The sequence below is a fragment of the Petromyzon marinus genome, chromosome 52, assembly GCF_048934315.1.
Source record: "Petromyzon marinus isolate PM22_M1 ecotype Great Lakes invasive population chromosome 52, UKy_Petmar_22M1.pri1.0, whole genome shotgun sequence".
Classification (NCBI taxonomy): domain Eukaryota; kingdom Metazoa; phylum Chordata; class Hyperoartia; order Petromyzontiformes; family Petromyzontidae; genus Petromyzon; species Petromyzon marinus.
Genome location: NC_133718.1, coordinates 12,153,740 through 12,170,912, shown reverse-complemented (window position 1 = coordinate 12,170,912; position 17,173 = coordinate 12,153,740). Strand labels below are relative to the sequence as shown.

At 54.4% G+C, this 17,173-nt stretch overlaps 1 protein-coding gene across 1 annotated transcript in view; it reads right to left on the bottom strand.

Moving 5' to 3' along the window:
* Nucleotides 1-10,723, bottom strand: part of LOC116953664 (microtubule-associated protein 1B-like) — a 40,643-nt gene extending 29,920 nt beyond the window's left edge. Inside the window, exon 1 of the mRNA XM_076051867.1 lies at nt 10,465-10,723. Coding sequence (XP_075907982.1) covers nt 10,465-10,648 — 184 coding nt within the window. The 5' untranslated portion in view covers nt 10,649-10,723. The remainder of the gene's footprint in view (nt 1-10,464) is intronic.
* Between the last annotated feature and the right edge of the window lie 6,450 nt (nt 10,724-17,173).

Below are 17,173 nucleotides of genomic sequence, written 5' to 3'. Positions count from 1 at the left end.
GGCCGGCACTGTGGCACACGAGGGGGTGGGTGGCCAGCACCACGCCCGGCCGCCTTTGCCTCCCTTCGTAGCGACGTGTACACATCGCACCAGGTAGTCATTTGAGGCCGAGTCGACCTAGGGGAGCCCCAGGACCGGTTCAGATAATCGTCACTCGGCATCGCGCTGACCGCCGCTCCGCCACTCCGCACACCTCGACTGACGCACGCTCACGCCGGTCAATCATCGCCGACTCGGCCGCTCCCTGCGTCTCGCCCCAACAAAGGGGATGGATTTAATTTCCCTCTCTCAGCTCCTCCCTACCAAGTACCACATCACTCAATGAAACACACAAAGGAAATCTACGTTTCGGCCCACAAGCCTCCAACCACGCAAAATAAAGCACTTGCACGTGAATTAGCGCTACTTGATCATCATCATCATCGCCGCCATCAGCCATGGGCGATCCACTGCTGGACGAAGACCTCCCCCCGCAATCTCGCCGACACCGCCCGCGTGTCTGCGACGTGGGGGCTCCACCCTGAACGTTGCGCGCGAGACGACTGTTCCATGGCGCCGTCTCTCTCACCGGTGACGTCTTCACGGGCGAGTTCCACTCCTCGCCTCGCGCTCCTTCACTAGCCTTGACCGCCGCCGGCTATCAACACGTGGAGCCAGCTACTTGGACCGAACGTGTAACCGCAGCATAGACACCGGAGCAATTATAATAAATCGTAATCATCATCATCATTGTAATTAGATTCATCATCATCCCTCCGCCGTCCCGTCGCGTCCGTTCGTTCATTGCAGGGAGGAGACGCGGGGTGCAGCTAAGACTGCAGAATTTCGCATCGAAGTGGGGGGCGTTGGGGGCCGTGGGGCACGGGCAGAGCCCCCCCCCCCTCACCTACCCACGCACTCCGATGCACCACTTCGTGCGAGTCGTGGGGGTTCGTAGGGGGGCTCATTCGGAGTCCCGAGGACGAGGGGGCGTGTGGAGCGAGTGGGGAGACCGGTGGCCTCTCCAGACTCGCCCCTTCGCAGCGCGCGCGCCACCCCGGCGTTCTAACGCTCACCCCGTTAACCACAAAGCAGTACACACACGTCTTGTTCTCACGCACATCTCATACTAATGCACGCCATTTCAAGTACACACCAGTGAAGCTGAACCTCCGGTACTAACACTGTGTTACCGCATAGCTCGCTTTCTGGCGCACACCGCGTTCTAACCCGATCCCCATTTCTAGCGCACACACCCGCTCACCTATCCTGTCTACCGCTCACCCACACACCCCCTCACCCACACACCCCCTCACCCACACACCCCCTCACCCACACACCCCCTCACCCCCTCACCCACACACCCCCTCACCCACACACCCACACACCCCCTCACCCACACACCCACACACCCACACACCCCCTCACCCACACACCCACACACCCACACACCCACACACCCCCTCACCCACACACCCCCTCACCCACACACCCCCTCACCCACACACCCCCTCACCCCCTCACCCACACACCCCTCACCCACACACCCCCTCACCCACACACCCCCTCACCCACACACCCCCTCACCCACACACCCACACACCCCCTCACCCACACACCCCCTCACCCACACACCCACACACCCCCTCACCCACACACCCACACACCCCCTCACCCCCTCACCCACACACCCACACACCCCCTCACCCCCTCACCCACACACCCCCTCACCCACACACCCCCTCACCCCCTCACCCCCTCACCCCCTCACCCACACACCCCCTCACCCCCTCACCCACACACCCACACACCCCCTCACCCACACACCCACACACCCCCTCACCCACACACCCACACACCCACCCACACACCCCCTCACCCACACACCCCCTCACCCACACACCCCCTCACCCACACACCCCCTCACCCCCTCACCCCCTCACCCCCTCACCCACACACCCCCTCACCCCCTCACCCACACACCCACACACCCCCTCACCCACACACCCACACACCCCCTCACCCACACACCCCCTCACCCACACACCCACACACCCCCTCACCCACACACCCACACACCCCCTCACCCACACACCCACACACCCCCTCACCCACACACCCCCTCACCCACACACCCACACACCCCCTCACCCACACACCCACACACCCCCTCACCCCCTCACCCACACACCCACACACCCCCTCACCCCCTCACCCACACACCCCCTCACCCACACACCCCCTCACCCACACACCCACACACCCCCTCACCCCCTCACCCCCTCACCCCCTCACCCACACACCCCCTCACCCCCTCACCCACATACCCACACACCCCCTCACCCCCTCACCCCCTCACCCCCTCAACCAAGCCGCAGGCCTCGGGACCTTCCTCGTTCACCATCGTGCCCTTCCTCGTTCACCATTGAGCCTTTCCACGGCACAAAGGTAAAGGTCCCCCGTGTAGCCTCAACAGACTGCAGGGGCAAGTGCTGTCAGCGGGTAGCACCGATGAAGGTCGACGCGGCACACGAGGTCGTGGCCAGCACCACGCCCGGCCGCCTTTGTCTCCTCAGTGCCGATGTTGATGAGTCGACCAGGGTAGAGAGTGTTGTGTTGTGTGAGGAGGAGGAGGGCCATCACCGGTCCAGATCATCATCGTCACTGTCATTGCAATATTACTCGGGTCGCCGGGTTCGCAGCGCAGTTGCGCCAATCGCCGCGCCACCGCTCCCCACACTTGGTCACAGGCGGACAGCTCGGCTGTTGTGAGTGTGCATCATTGTTCTGGTGCAGGCACGGCGGGTAGTTGATGTTGTTGTTGTTGGACTGAATGCGTTAAAGCGACCATGGTTGTGTTTCACTCTTGCGGGGCTGTTACAGGGCGAGATGCGGCCATGGTAACGTACACACCGACTACCCACGCATGCCCCAATTAATACCACGGGTAATTATATAATAATGATACCATAGCTGTATTGTGATTCCTGCTATTCAGAAAACAAATCTGATTTGATGTTAAAATATTCTCTGGAGTGTTCAACAAGATAATATTAACATTTTTTTAAATATATATCATATATAGGATATCATGGCCAGCACCCAGATAAAAAAAAACCCACGTGTGAGGGGGAAACACTCTATCCCATACAGATGGATCCTCTACGCCCACGGTAAGGGAGTTGGAACAGAAGGAGATGAGTCCACACTGTGCTGCATCGCCTTCTCCTGGCGAGGAAGGGAGTTTCGTGACCTCCCTGCCTGATCCACCGACCCTCACTTCTGCTTCCACAATCGTGGATTACAGGCCACGTGCAGTGTAGCCACCACCACCCCCGCATGTTGACGAGAATGATGAGGATGAGATATATGGAGAGACCCCGCATTAAATCACCACGTGATTTATATTTAAATCTTAAATATTTGATAAAATCACAGCACTGAGATGGTGTAGGACTAGGGCTGGATAACTGGAGTTAGAGCTAACAGTAGAACTGGGCTTAGAGACTTAGCGTTAAGGTTTAGGACTGGGGCTGGAGAACTGGGCTTAGAGCTGGAGAACTGGAGTTAGAGCTGACAGTAGAACTGGGGTTAGAGATGACAGTAGAACTGGGGTTAGAGCTGACAGTAGAACTGGGGTTAGAGCTGACAGTAGAACTGGGGTTAGAGCTGACAGTAGAACTGGGGTTAGAGCTGACAGTAGAACTGGGGTTAGAGCTGACAGTAGAACTGGGGTTAGAGCTGAAAGTAGAACTGGGCTTAGAGCTGACAGTAGAACTGGGGTTAAAGCTGACAGTAGAACTGGGGTTAAAGCTGACAGTAGAATTGGGGTTAAAGCTGACAGTAGAACTGGGGTTAGAGCTGTCAGTAGAACTGGGCTTAGAACTGACAGTAGAACTGGGGTTAAAGCTGACAGTAGAACTGGAGTTAGAGCTGACAGTAGAACTTGGGTTAGAGCTGACAGTAGAACTTGGGTTAGAGCTGACAGTAGAACTGGAGTTAGAGCTGACAGTAGAACTGGGGTTAAAGCTGACAGTAGAACTGGGGTTAGAGCTGACAGTAGAACTGGGGTTAGAGCTGACAGTAGAACTAGGGTTAGAGCTGACAGTAAAACTGGGGTTAAAGCTGACAGTAGAACTGGGATTAAAGCTGACAGTAGAACTGGGGTTAGAGCTGACAGTAGAACTTGGGTTAGAGCTGACAGTAGAACTGGAGTTAGAGCTGACAGTAGAACTGGGGTTAGCGCGAGGGTGCATGGATTTAGTGGCCAAAACCAGGGGGCTTAGTGTTCTGGTTGTAGCTGTAGGGTCAAGGTCAGGACTAGAGTTACTGCGAGGGTTAGGGCTACGACGGTTAGACTTAGGGTTATGGTCAAAGTGAAGACTAGCATTAGGATTAGGGCTGTGGTGAGTATCAAGGTTAGGGTTGTAACTATGGTTAGAACTAAGGAAATAGCTGGCATTGGAATCAAGGGGTTTAGGGTTGTGGTTAAAGTCAAGGTTAAGGTTAGAATTGGAACAAGGGTTAGGAAAGAGTTGGGATTAGGGTTAATGTTTAGGGCTATGACAATCGGTGGGAGAAGGGTTAGAACAACTGCTGGCATGACGGCAAGTGTTAGGCTTGAGCTTGGTCCTAGAGCACTGTTCGGGCCTGTGTTGGGGCGAGGGTAATGGACGGGGTTCGTGTGAGGGTTGTGACTCGTGTGTGGGCTGTGACTCGTGTGTAGGTTGTGACTCGTGTGTGGGTTGTGACTCGTGTGAGGGTTGTGACTCGTGTGTGGGTTGTGACTCGTGTGAGGGTTGTGACTCGTGTGAGGGTTGTGACTCGTGTGAAGGTTGTGACTCGTGTGAGGGTTGTGACTCGTGTGTGGGTTTGGGGTTAGAGCAATGGCTGGGTTAGAGTTCGAGGACTATCGCTCGGGTTATGGGTGAGGTCCAGAGTCATGACAATTGTTCGTGTTAGATTTATAAATGGGTACTCGTGTCAGAATGAAGGTTATAGATAGGGCAGGGATTAGGGGTTAGGGCTAGGATGACAGATAATGGAAAGGGCTATGGTTAGATATAGGACAGGGGCTAGGGTGAGGACTAGGGCTGGGTCTAGGACTAGGATAAGAGATGAGTGAGGGGTTAGAGTTAGGAATCGGGTTATGGGTTAGAGACAGGGCTGGGGCTGGGGTAGGGACCTGGGATAGTGTTAGAGATAGGGCTGGGGTTAGGACCTGGGATAGTGTTAGAGACAGGGCTGGGGTAGGGACCTGGGATAGTGTTAGAGACAGGGCTGGGGTTAGGACCTGGGTTAGTGTTAGAGACAGGGCTGGGGTAGGAACCTGGGATAGTGTTAGAGACAGGGCTGGGGTTAGGACCTGGGATAGTGTTAGAGACAGGGCTGGGGTAGGAACCTGGGATAGTGTTAGAGACAGGGCTGGGGTAGGGACCTGGCTTAGTGTTAGAGACAGGGCTGGAGTTAGGACCTGGGATAGTGTTAGAGACAGGGCTGGGGTATGGGACCTGGGTTAGTGTTAGAGACAGGGCTGGGGTAGGGACCTGGGTTAGTGTTAGAGACAGGGCTGGGGTAGGGACCTGGGATAGTGTTAGAGACAGAGCTGTGGTAGGGACCTGGGATAGTGTTAGAGACAGGGCTGGGGTTAGGGCCTGGGTTAGTGTTAGAGACAGGGCTGGGGTTAGGACCTGGGATAGTGTTAGAGACAGGGCTGGGGTAGGAACCTGGGATAATGTTAGAGACAGGGCTGGGGTTAGGACCTGGGATAGTGTTAGAGACAGGGCTGGGGTAGGGACCTGGGATAGTGTTAGCGACAGGGCTGGGGTAGGGACCTGGGATAATGTTAGAGACAGGGCTGGGGTTAGGACCTGGGTTAGTGTTAGAGACAGGGCTGGGGTATGGGACCTGGGTTAGTGTTAGAGACAGGGCTGGGGTAGGGACCTGGGATAGTGTTAGAGACAGGGCTGGGGTAGGGACCTGGGATAGTGTTAGAGGCAGGGCTGGGGTAGGAACCTGGGAGAGTGTTAGAGACAGGGCTGGGGTTAGGGCCTGGGTTAATGTTAGAGCCAGGGGCTGTGGCTGGAGCTGCTCTCTCACGTTGGGGCTACAGTGAGGGAAAAAAGTATTTGATCCCCTGCTGATTTTGTACGTTTGCCCACTGACAAAGAAATGATCAGTCTATAATTTGTATGGTAGGTTGACCAGTAAGAGACAGAATAACAACAAAATAATCCAGAAAAACGCATGTAAAAAATGTTATAAATTGATTTGCATTTTAATGAGGGAAATAAGTATTTGACCTCTCTGCAAAACATCACTTGGTACTTGGTGGCAAAACCCTTGTTGGCAATCACAGAGGTCAGACGTTTCTTGTAGTTGGCCACCAGGTTTGCACACATCTCAGGAGGGATTTTGTCCCACTCCTCTTTGCCGATCTTCTCCGAGTCATTAAGGTTTTGATGCTGACGTATGGCAACTCGAACCTTCAGCTCCCTCCACATGTTTTCTATGGGATTAAGGTCTGGAGACTGGCTAGGCCACTCCAGGACCTTAATGTGCTTCTTCTTGAGCCACTCCTTTGTTGCCTTGGCCGTGTGTTTTGGCTCATTGTCATGCTGGAATACCCATCCACGACCCATTTTCAATGCCCTGGCTGAGGGAAGGAGGTTCTCACCCAAGATTTGACGGTACATGGCCCCGTCCATCGTCCCTTTGATGTGGTGAAGTTGTCCTGTCCCCTTAGCAGAAAAACACCCCAAAGCATAATATTTCCACCTCCATGTTTGACGGTTGGGATGGTGTTCTTGGGGTCATAGGCAGCATTCCTCCTCCTCAAAACACGGCGAGTTGAGTTGATGCCAAAGAGCTCCATTTTGGTCTCATCTGACCACAACACTTTCACCCAGTTGTCCTCTGAATCATTCAGATGTTCATTGGCAAACTTCAGACGGGCATGTATACGTGCTTTCTTGAGCAGGGGGACCTTGCGGGCGCTGCAGGATTTCAGTCCTTCACGGTGTAGTGTGTTACCGATTGTTTTCTTGGTGACTATGGTCCCAGCTGCCTTGAGATCATTGACAAGATCCTCCCGTGTAGTTATGGGCTGATTCCTCACCGTTCTCATGATCATTGCAACTCCACGAGGTGAGATCTTGCATGGAGCCCCAGGCCGAGGGAGATTGACAGTTCTTTTGTGTTTCTTCCATTTGCGAATAATCGCACCAACTGTTGTCACCTTCTCACCAAGCTGCTTGGCAATGGTCTTGTAGCCCATTCCAGCCTTGTGTAGGTCTACAATCTTGTCCCTGACATCCTTGGAGAGCTCTTTGGTCTTGGCCATGGTGGAGAGTTTGGAATCTGATTGATTGATTGCTTCTGTGGACAGATGTCTTATATACAGGTAACAAGCTGAGATTAGGAGCACTCCCTTTAAGAGTGTGCTCCTAATCTCAGCTCGTTACCTATATAAAAGACACCTGGGAGCCAGAAATCTTTTTGATTGAGAGGGGGTCAAATACTTATTTCCCTCAATAAAATGCAAATCAATTTATAACATTTTTGACATGCGTTTTTCTGGATTAATGTTGTTGTTATTTTGTCTCTCACTGTTCAAATAAACCGACCATTAAAATTATAGACTGGTCATTTCTTTGTCAGTGGGCAAACGTACAAAATCAGCAGGGGATCAAATACTTTTTTCCCTCACTGTAGTTTAGGGCTAAGCCTATGGAGAGATCGATGCGGGAGATCGATGCGGCGAACACACGCGGGTCACGCCCCGCGCGGGTCACGCCCCGCGCGGAGGACGGATGCGAGCAGAGGACAAACAGACAAAGATCCCCCGTATAGCCTTAACGGATTTATGGAGGCAAGTGCTATTAGCGAGCACCTATAAAGGCAGGAACGGCGCATGCGGGATGGGTGGCGATGACCATGCCCAGCCGCCTTTGTCTTCCGAGTGGCAATGTTTGCATATCGCACCGGGTACACATTTGAGGCTGAGTAGACCTACGGGAGGCTCATGACCGGTTCGAATATTCGCTGTCACTGTTATTTGGTCGTGAGCGGGAATCGAACTCGGGTGGCCTGGTTCGTAGCGCAGTGCGCGATCTGCACCCACCACTCCCCAGTTAGGAAGACGCTGGCGACAGACCGATCCTACGTGATCATTGCCTTGTGTGAGATACACTGCGACATTATCCGCGTGGTAATTGCTATTTTACATGATTTACCGTTAATAGATGCAAGCATTTAATTATAATACGTGATTGCAATACGTGATTGATAATTAGACGCGCGCACAGAGGGGCCTTAATTACAATTAGTCATCCATTCATATCGCGTGCGAATACATCTCAAGATATTAAGACAAAAGCACAAACACACAAAGACACGTACGTAGAGACAGACACACAGCAACACACAGCAACACACACACACATATACACACGGGGACACACCCACTGATACACACACACACTGACACACCCACACTGACACTGACACACCCGCACAGACACACTGACACACCCGCACAGACACACTGACACACCCGCACAGACACACTGACACACCCGCACAGACACACTGACACACCCGCACAGACACACTGACACACCCGCACAGACACACTGACACACCCGCACAGACACACTGACACACCCGCACAGACACACCCGCACAGACACACCCGCACAGACACACCCGCACAGACACACCCGCACAGACACACCCGCACAGACACACCCGCACAGACACACCCGCACAGACACACCCGCACAGACACACCAGCACAGACACACCCGCACAGACACACCCGCACAGACACAGACACACCCGCACAGACACAGACACACCCGCACAGACACAGACACACCCGCACAGACACAGACACACCCGCACAGACACAGACACACCCGCACAGACACAGACACACCCGCACAGACACAGACACACCCGCACAGACACAGACACACCCGCACAGACACAGACACACCCGCACAGACACAGACACACCCGCACAGACACAGACACACCCGCACAGACACAGACACACCCGCACAGACACAGACACACCCGCACAGACACAGACACACCCGCACAGACACAGACACACCCGCACAGACACAGACACACCCGCACAGACACAGACACACCCGCACAGACACAGACACACCCGCACAGACACAGACACACCCGCACAGACACAGACACACCCGCACAGACACAGACACACCCACACCCGCACAGACACACAGACACACACTGACAACGGCAGACAAAGATTCCCCCCCCCCCCCCCCAGGTGACCGCTAAGAGGCTGTTGTGGCGAGTGCTGTGTAGCGAGCACCGGTGAAGGCCGCCACACGGCGCACGATGAAGTGCTGTGGCTGAACCACGCCCAGCTGCCTCCCCCCCCTCTTCCCCAGTGCTGATGTTTGTCACACCGCAGCTGGTACTGATTTAAGGCCGAGTTGATCCAGGGGAAGCTCACGACCGGTTCAAATATTCATCACTGTTATTGCTCGTAGAGCTGGAATCGAACTCGGGTCACCGGGTTCGTAGCGCAGTGCGCTACCGTCTGTGCTGCCTCTCCCCTACAGCAGCACACACGCAGCGCCATGTGCACATACAAGGATCTCCAGCGGTGTAGCCTTGCACAGATCGTTGGGGAGAGCGCTGCTCGCGAGCGCCCATTCAGACTGCCATGGCGCGCACGGGCGGGGGGGGTCTGGGCAGGGCCACGCCCGACCGCTTTTGTCTCTCCCACCCTCCCCCCAGTTCTGATGCTTACACACCGCACCGGGCGTTTATTTCAGGCCGAGTCAACCCACGGGAAGCCCACGATTCGTTCAGCTGTCGTTGCCCGGTGGTATCAGGCGATAATCGATCTCAGGTTGCCAGGTTCGTAGCGCAGTGCGCTAACCACTGCGCCACCGCTCCTCACACACACAGACACGTTCCCCGACACACACACACCGCAAGACACACACACATTGACACACACACACTGACACACACACTGACACACCGCAAGACACACACACCGCAAGACACACACGCCGCAAAACACACACACACACACGCCGCAAGACACACACACACTGACATCCACACACACAGCCGCAAGACACACACACACCACAAGACACACACACACACCACAAGACACACACACCACAAGACACACACACACACCGCAAGACACACACACACCGCAAGACACACACACACACCGCAAGACACACACACACCGCAAGACACACACACGCCGCAAGACACACACACACTGACACCCACACACACAGCCGCAAGACACACACACACCGCAAGACACACACACACACACCGCAAGACACACACACACCGCAAGACACACACACACGCCGCAAGACACACACACACACCGCAAGACACACACACACACACACCGCAAGACACACACACACACCGCAAGACACACACACAGCCGCTGCAACTCACCTCGCTCCACATCCTCCACAGCGACTCTCAGCTGCTCTTCACTGCTCAATTCGCCCACGACCACCACCATGGATGCCCCGCCATCCACAGGGCACGGTGACCCTCCACCGATCCCCCCTCCACCCTGCAGACCCATTCCTCCGTGGCCCGCGTCGCTTCCACACGGAGCCGCGTCGCTCGCCATTGCTTCTCTCTCTGTCTCTCTCCTCCTCCACCTCCTCCTGCTCCTCCTCGCAATGCGCTGTGCACGCGCCGCCCCTCTGCGCGCGTTTAAAGGGACCCGGGGGCGGGTGACGTCACCGCGGGCAGGAGGAGATGCGGGCAGGGGGGGGGGCTGCGGGGGATGAAGGGGGGGGATGAAGGGGGGGGATGAAGGGGGGGGGGATGAAGGGGGGGATGAAGGGGGGGGATGAAGGGGGGGGACAAGAAGCGCGTCGCGTCGTCATCAGCGTGAAGGTGGCCCAAGTGGACGATCACGACATCGCAGGATCGTGATTGGCGGTGGACTTTATCCAGCAGTGGAACGACGATGGCTCATGATGATGAGAGGCGTGGGTGGGGATGAGGAGGAGGTGATGAGAGGCTGGGAATGAGGGGGGATGAGAGGGGAGAGGTTGGTGGAGGATAAATGGGGTGACAGGGTGAGTGGTGGATGAGTGACAGGGTGAGTGGTGGATGAGTGACAGGGGAGTGACAGGGTGAGTGACAGGGTGAGTGGTGGATGAGTGACAGGGTGAGTGGGGATGAGTGAGAGGGTGAGTGGGGATGAGTGACAGGGTGAGTGGTGGATGAGTGACAGGGTGAGTGACAGGGTGAGTGCGGACAAGGAGAGGCACGGGCTAGAGAAGTGATGGAGTGATGTGGTACAGGAGGATGAGGAGCTGGGTGGACTTGCCGATGAGTAATACCAGCGGTGTTAATTTTGCTCTCTATGAAGCAGGATCCTGAAGGACGCTGCTGGGTGGGTGAGGCAGTCGCCCTCCAACAACAGCGGGGGGTAGATGAGGGACGCTCACAACAACGAACAGATCGCCGGGCGGCTAAAGCGCAGAAAGTTGGCATAGCGACGAGCACAGGTGGTGCACCTGCCAGGGTCTGTCACGTGACCTTCTCCCGCCAGCCACGGGAGCCTTCCACACTTCACGCGATAGCCTCAAGGTGCACGTAGCCTGGCACAAAGGCACAAGCGCCGTTGTGACATCACGGCCACTTCGTGGCGAATGGCGACAGCTGTGGGGCAATGAACATTGGCCCTGCCGTGGCGCGTTCACCACTTGTTGCAGAGGTTCACGGTTCGATATCCAGCGTCCGTTCTGGTTAATAAGATCCCCTGTTGTCATTCGCAAGAGTAGGCCATTGGTGTAAGGTGTCACGGTCAAAGTTTGCCAAAATAACCATCAATAGGGCAGTCCTCGAGTTACGAACTTAATTTGTTCCTGATACCCGTTCGTACACTGCAGGAAAAAAACGATATCGTAAATAAAACATAATAATAAAGTAACATAATCTGAAAAAAACAGTTTTATGTTCACTTACCTTAAGTCCTGAGGCTAGCCTGGAGTTGGAAGAGGGGCAATGAGTAACCACAATTGCAGACACACGGACACACGCAGACACACGGGCACACACAGATACACGGGGCACATGCACACACACGACGCAGATACACGGGGCACACGCACACACACGGGGCACACACACACACGGGCACACACAGACACACGGGCACACACAGACACACGGGACACACGCAGACACACGGGACACACGCACACACACGGGACACACACAGACACACGGGACACACGCAGACACACGGGACACACGCAGACACACGGGCACACACAGACACACGGGACACACGCAGACACACGGGACACACGCACACACACGGGACACACGCAGACACACGGGCACACACAGACACACGGGACACACGCACACACACGGGGCACACACACACACGTACCGAGTGGCGATGTTTACACATCGCACCAGGTACTCATTTGAGGTCTGAGTCGACCTAGGGGAGGCCCAGGTCCCATTCAGGTAATCGTCACCGGTGTTAATCGTGAGTGGGAATTTAACTTTCGTCGCCAGGTTGGTAGCACAGCGTGCTACCCATTGCACTACCGCTACCCCCACACACAAAACAAAGATCCCCCGTTTAGCATGAACAGACTATTGGGGCAAGTGCTGTTAACGAGCACCTATGAGGGCCGGCACAGCACACGAGGGGGTGCGTGGCCAACACCACGCCCGGCCGCCTTTGTCTCCCTAGTGGCGATGTTTACACACTGCACCAGGTACTCATTTGAGGCTGAATCGACCTAGGGGAGGCCCGGGACCGGTTCAAAGAATCGTCACTGGTGGTGGCCGTGAGTGTGAATCGAACCCGGGTCGCCAGATTCGTAGCGCAGCGCGCTACCGCTCCCTCCCAACACTTACACTTAAACACACACTCATACTTACACACACACTTACACTTACACACACACTCACACTTACACACACACTCACACTTACACACACTCACACTTAACACACACTCACACTTACACACACACTCACACTTACACACACACTCACACTTACACACACACTCACACTTACACACACTCACACTTACACACACACTTACACTTACACACACACTTACACACACACTCACACTTACACACACACTTACACTTACACACACACTCACACTTACACACACACTTGCACACACACTCACACTTACACACACACTTACACACACACTCACACACACACTTACACACACAATAACAACAACCGCCATTCGTCACTAAGTGGCGGTGACGTCACCACGACGCTTGTGCCAGGCTATGTGCACCCTGAGGCCACGTGAAGTGTCGAACGCCCGCTGGCAGGTCACGGGGCAGACCCAGGTGCCACGGGTCGACTGACTGAGATGACTGGCTGATGCACCACCTGTGCCCCCTACTGTGCCAACCTGCTGTGCTTCAGCCACCCGGCGCTCCGCTCGTTGTTGTGAGCGTCGCTCCTCCGCCCTCCGTTGTTGTTGGAGGACGACTACCTCCAACTGCCCAGTAGCATCTTTCACGAGCCTCCTCCACAGAGGCCGATCTTGACACCGCTGGTACCAGTCATCGGCAAGTCTACTCAGCTCCACGTCCTCCTGTACCACATCACTCCATATCTTCTCTAGCCCGTGCCGCGCCCGTTTAGCCCCCTCAATCCGGCCGAACAAAAGCTGTTTCGGCATGCGGTGGCTGGGCATGCGGGCTACATGACCCAGCCATCGCAGCCTTGCCTGCCGAAGGAGCTCACCGATGGGACCTTGCCCAGATCTTTCAAGGATTTGTGAGCGCCTCACACAATCCAGCCTGGTTAAACCCAGGATGGATCGTAGGCAGGCCAGCCTAAATGTTTCTAACCGGCGAAGATGTTCCGTTAGGGGGTCCACTTTTCGCAAGCGTAGAGAAGGGAGGGAATGACCGTGGCCGAGAAGACCTGAAGCTTAGTGCGGAGCGACAGACCAGGTAGCTTCCACACAGCGTTACGCAACCGATGAAAAGATATTGCCGCTCGACTGATTCGGACTGAGACCTCTGCTGTTAAACTGGAGCCGGTCATAAGCACACTGCCCAGGTATGGGAAACTCTCCACTCTCTCCACAACTGCCCCATCACCGATTGGGAGTTGTGGGGGTGGAGTGTCCGATGGTACAAAATACCCAGGCAGGTGCTTAGTTTTGGTGGGGCTGATGGTAAGGCTCCATCTCTTAGTGGCACGCTCCAGTCTCAGCAGCAGCGTCTCCAACTCCTTCTCTGAATGAGCAGCTATTACCAAATCATCAGCATACATAACGTGGTTGAGCAATAGGGAGCCGTCCCTTGACCGCACCCGGACATCGATCAGCCTCCCATTATATCTGTACCATATGGAGATTCCCCCGGTACAGCTATTGAAGACTTCACGAACTACGTGGTCAAAATAGATGCTAAATAATGTGGGAGCCAGAGGACATCCCTGTCGCACCCCAAGGTGTACAGGGAATGGCTCTGACTCCCGGCCACGTAGTTTTACCCTGGCCCGCTCACCATCATGAAGGTCCTTAATGATCGTGAGCAGAGGGTCAGGTACTCCAAAAGCACGAAGAACGACCCAGAGCCCAGGCCTACTGATGGTATCATAGGCCTTGACCAGGTCAATAAAGCAGAGATGTAGGTTTTGCTGGAATTCCCTACACCTCTGCTGTAGCAGACGGACAGAAAATATGGCATCTGTGCAGGACCGCCCTTTCCTGAAACCGCATTGGGGCTCCGCAAGCCTCTCCTCAGCGTGCCTGGCAAGGCGATGTTGAATAATCCTTGCCAGGACCTTTCCTGGCACACTGAGGAGTGAGATGCCCCTGTAGTTAAGTGTGAGAGTGATGGCACCTCAACCAGCCACTCACAGGGGGTGACTTCTTCCAATATTTGAGGCACACACACACGCTCACACTTACACACACACACTTACACACACACACTTACACAAATAAACACAAATATCCCCCATATAGCCTTAACAGACTGTAGGGGCAAGTGCTTTTAGCGGGCACCTATGAAGGCCGGAACGGTACACGAGGGGGTGGGTGGCCAGCACCACGCCCGACCGCCTTTGTCTCCCTAGTGGCAATGTTTACACACCGAACCAGGTACTCATTTGAGGCTGAGTCGACCTAGGGGAGGCCCGGGACCGGTTTAGATAATCGTCACTGGTGTTGGCCGTGAGCGGGAATCGAACCCGGGTCGCCAGGTTCATAGCGCAGCGCGCTAACCGCTACACTACCGCTCCCCACAACACTTACACACACACACTTACACACACACTCACACTTACACACACACTTACACACTCACACTTACACACTCACACTTACACACACACTCACACTTACACACACACTTACACTCACACTTACATACACACTCTCACACTTACACACACACTTATACACTCATTCACAATTACACACACACTTACACACACACTCACACTTACACACACACACACTTACACAGACTCTCACACTTACACTCACACTTACACACACTCTTACAATTACACACACATTCACACACACACTCACACTTACACACACACACTCACACTTACACACACACACTTACACACACACTCACACTTACACACACACACACTCACACTTACACTCACACTTACACTCACGCACTCACACTTACACACACACTCACACTTACACTCACACTTACACACACTCTCACACTTACAACAACCGCCATTCGCCACTAAGTGGCGGTGACGTCACCACGACGCTTGTGCCAGGCTATGTGCACCGTGAGGCCACGTGAAGTGTCGAACGCCCGCTGGCAGGAGGTCACTGGGCAGACCCAGGTGCCACGGGTCGACTGACTGAGATGACTGGCTGATGCACCACCTGTGCCCCCTACTGTGCCAACCTGCTGTGCTTTAGCCACCCGGCGCTCCGCTCGTTGTTGTGAGCGTCGCTCCTCCGCCCTCCGTTGTTGTTGGAGGGCGACTGCCTCCAACTGCCCAGTAGCATCCTTCACGAGCCTCCTCCACAGAGGCCGATCTTGACACCGCTGGTACCAGTCATCGGCAAGTCCACTCAGCTCCACGTCCTCCTGTACCACATCATTCCATCTCTTCTCTAGCCCGTGCCGCGCCCGCTTAGCCCCCTCCTCACACTTACACATACATTCACACACACACTTACACTCACACTTACACACACACTCACACTTACACACACTCTCACACTTACACACACACTTATACACACACTTACACACACACTCACACTTACACACACACACCCAGCGCGAGGCCGACTCATTACATCTCGCGGGGGATCGCTCCTCTAAACAAAAAAATGCCTCGGTTCAGTTTGCAATTGCGAGTTCGCGTTTTAAGTCCATCTTATTTTTTTCATGGAATCTGGTTCGTAAGTACGGGTGTTCGTAAGTCGGGCGTTCGTAATTCGATAACTGCCTGTATAAAGGTGTCTACATAGGCAGTCAGCGCCCCCTACTGCGAATAAAACGAATCCTAAGACTCAGTTCTTGGGTAACAAGCGTGGTGATCACAGTGACCATGGTGTGCGAATCTGTAAGGACGGCTGGGGGAGGCCTTCATCCAGCAGTGGATTCACCACGGCTGATGCCATCCCCACACACAACATCGTTTTGGGTCATAATTGGTTTGTTAATCGAGCAACCTTTATTATTGTTATATTGGCAACAAGCAAACACATACACACGTGCAGTGTTGTCGCAGGGGTAGCAGGACATGCTGATGATTGATAATATCGACGAAACCAGCGTGGACTTGTCGTGTAGTCATTGCAGCGATGATCCCCAGTAAATTGCTAAAACCTCAGCAAATGAGTCAAAAATACGAAATGTATACAGATAATAGGCGACGTTTCGGGGAATAGCCCTGATTAATATCACATCATGCTACGTTGAGATGTTTTTGTTAATCAGAATCTTTATTTATCCTGGAGAAATCCGATGAGCTATGAAGCTCTTTATCACCGATGTCCAGGAGGTGGTAGTGCAGCATCACCAACAAAGTCCTCCCTCCAGTAGAGGCGAGAACAGTGACCACAGTCGTCAGTACCATGAGCCGGGGTCAATCAACTGCTGGATGAAGGCTGCTCCTAGCCGCTGGCATC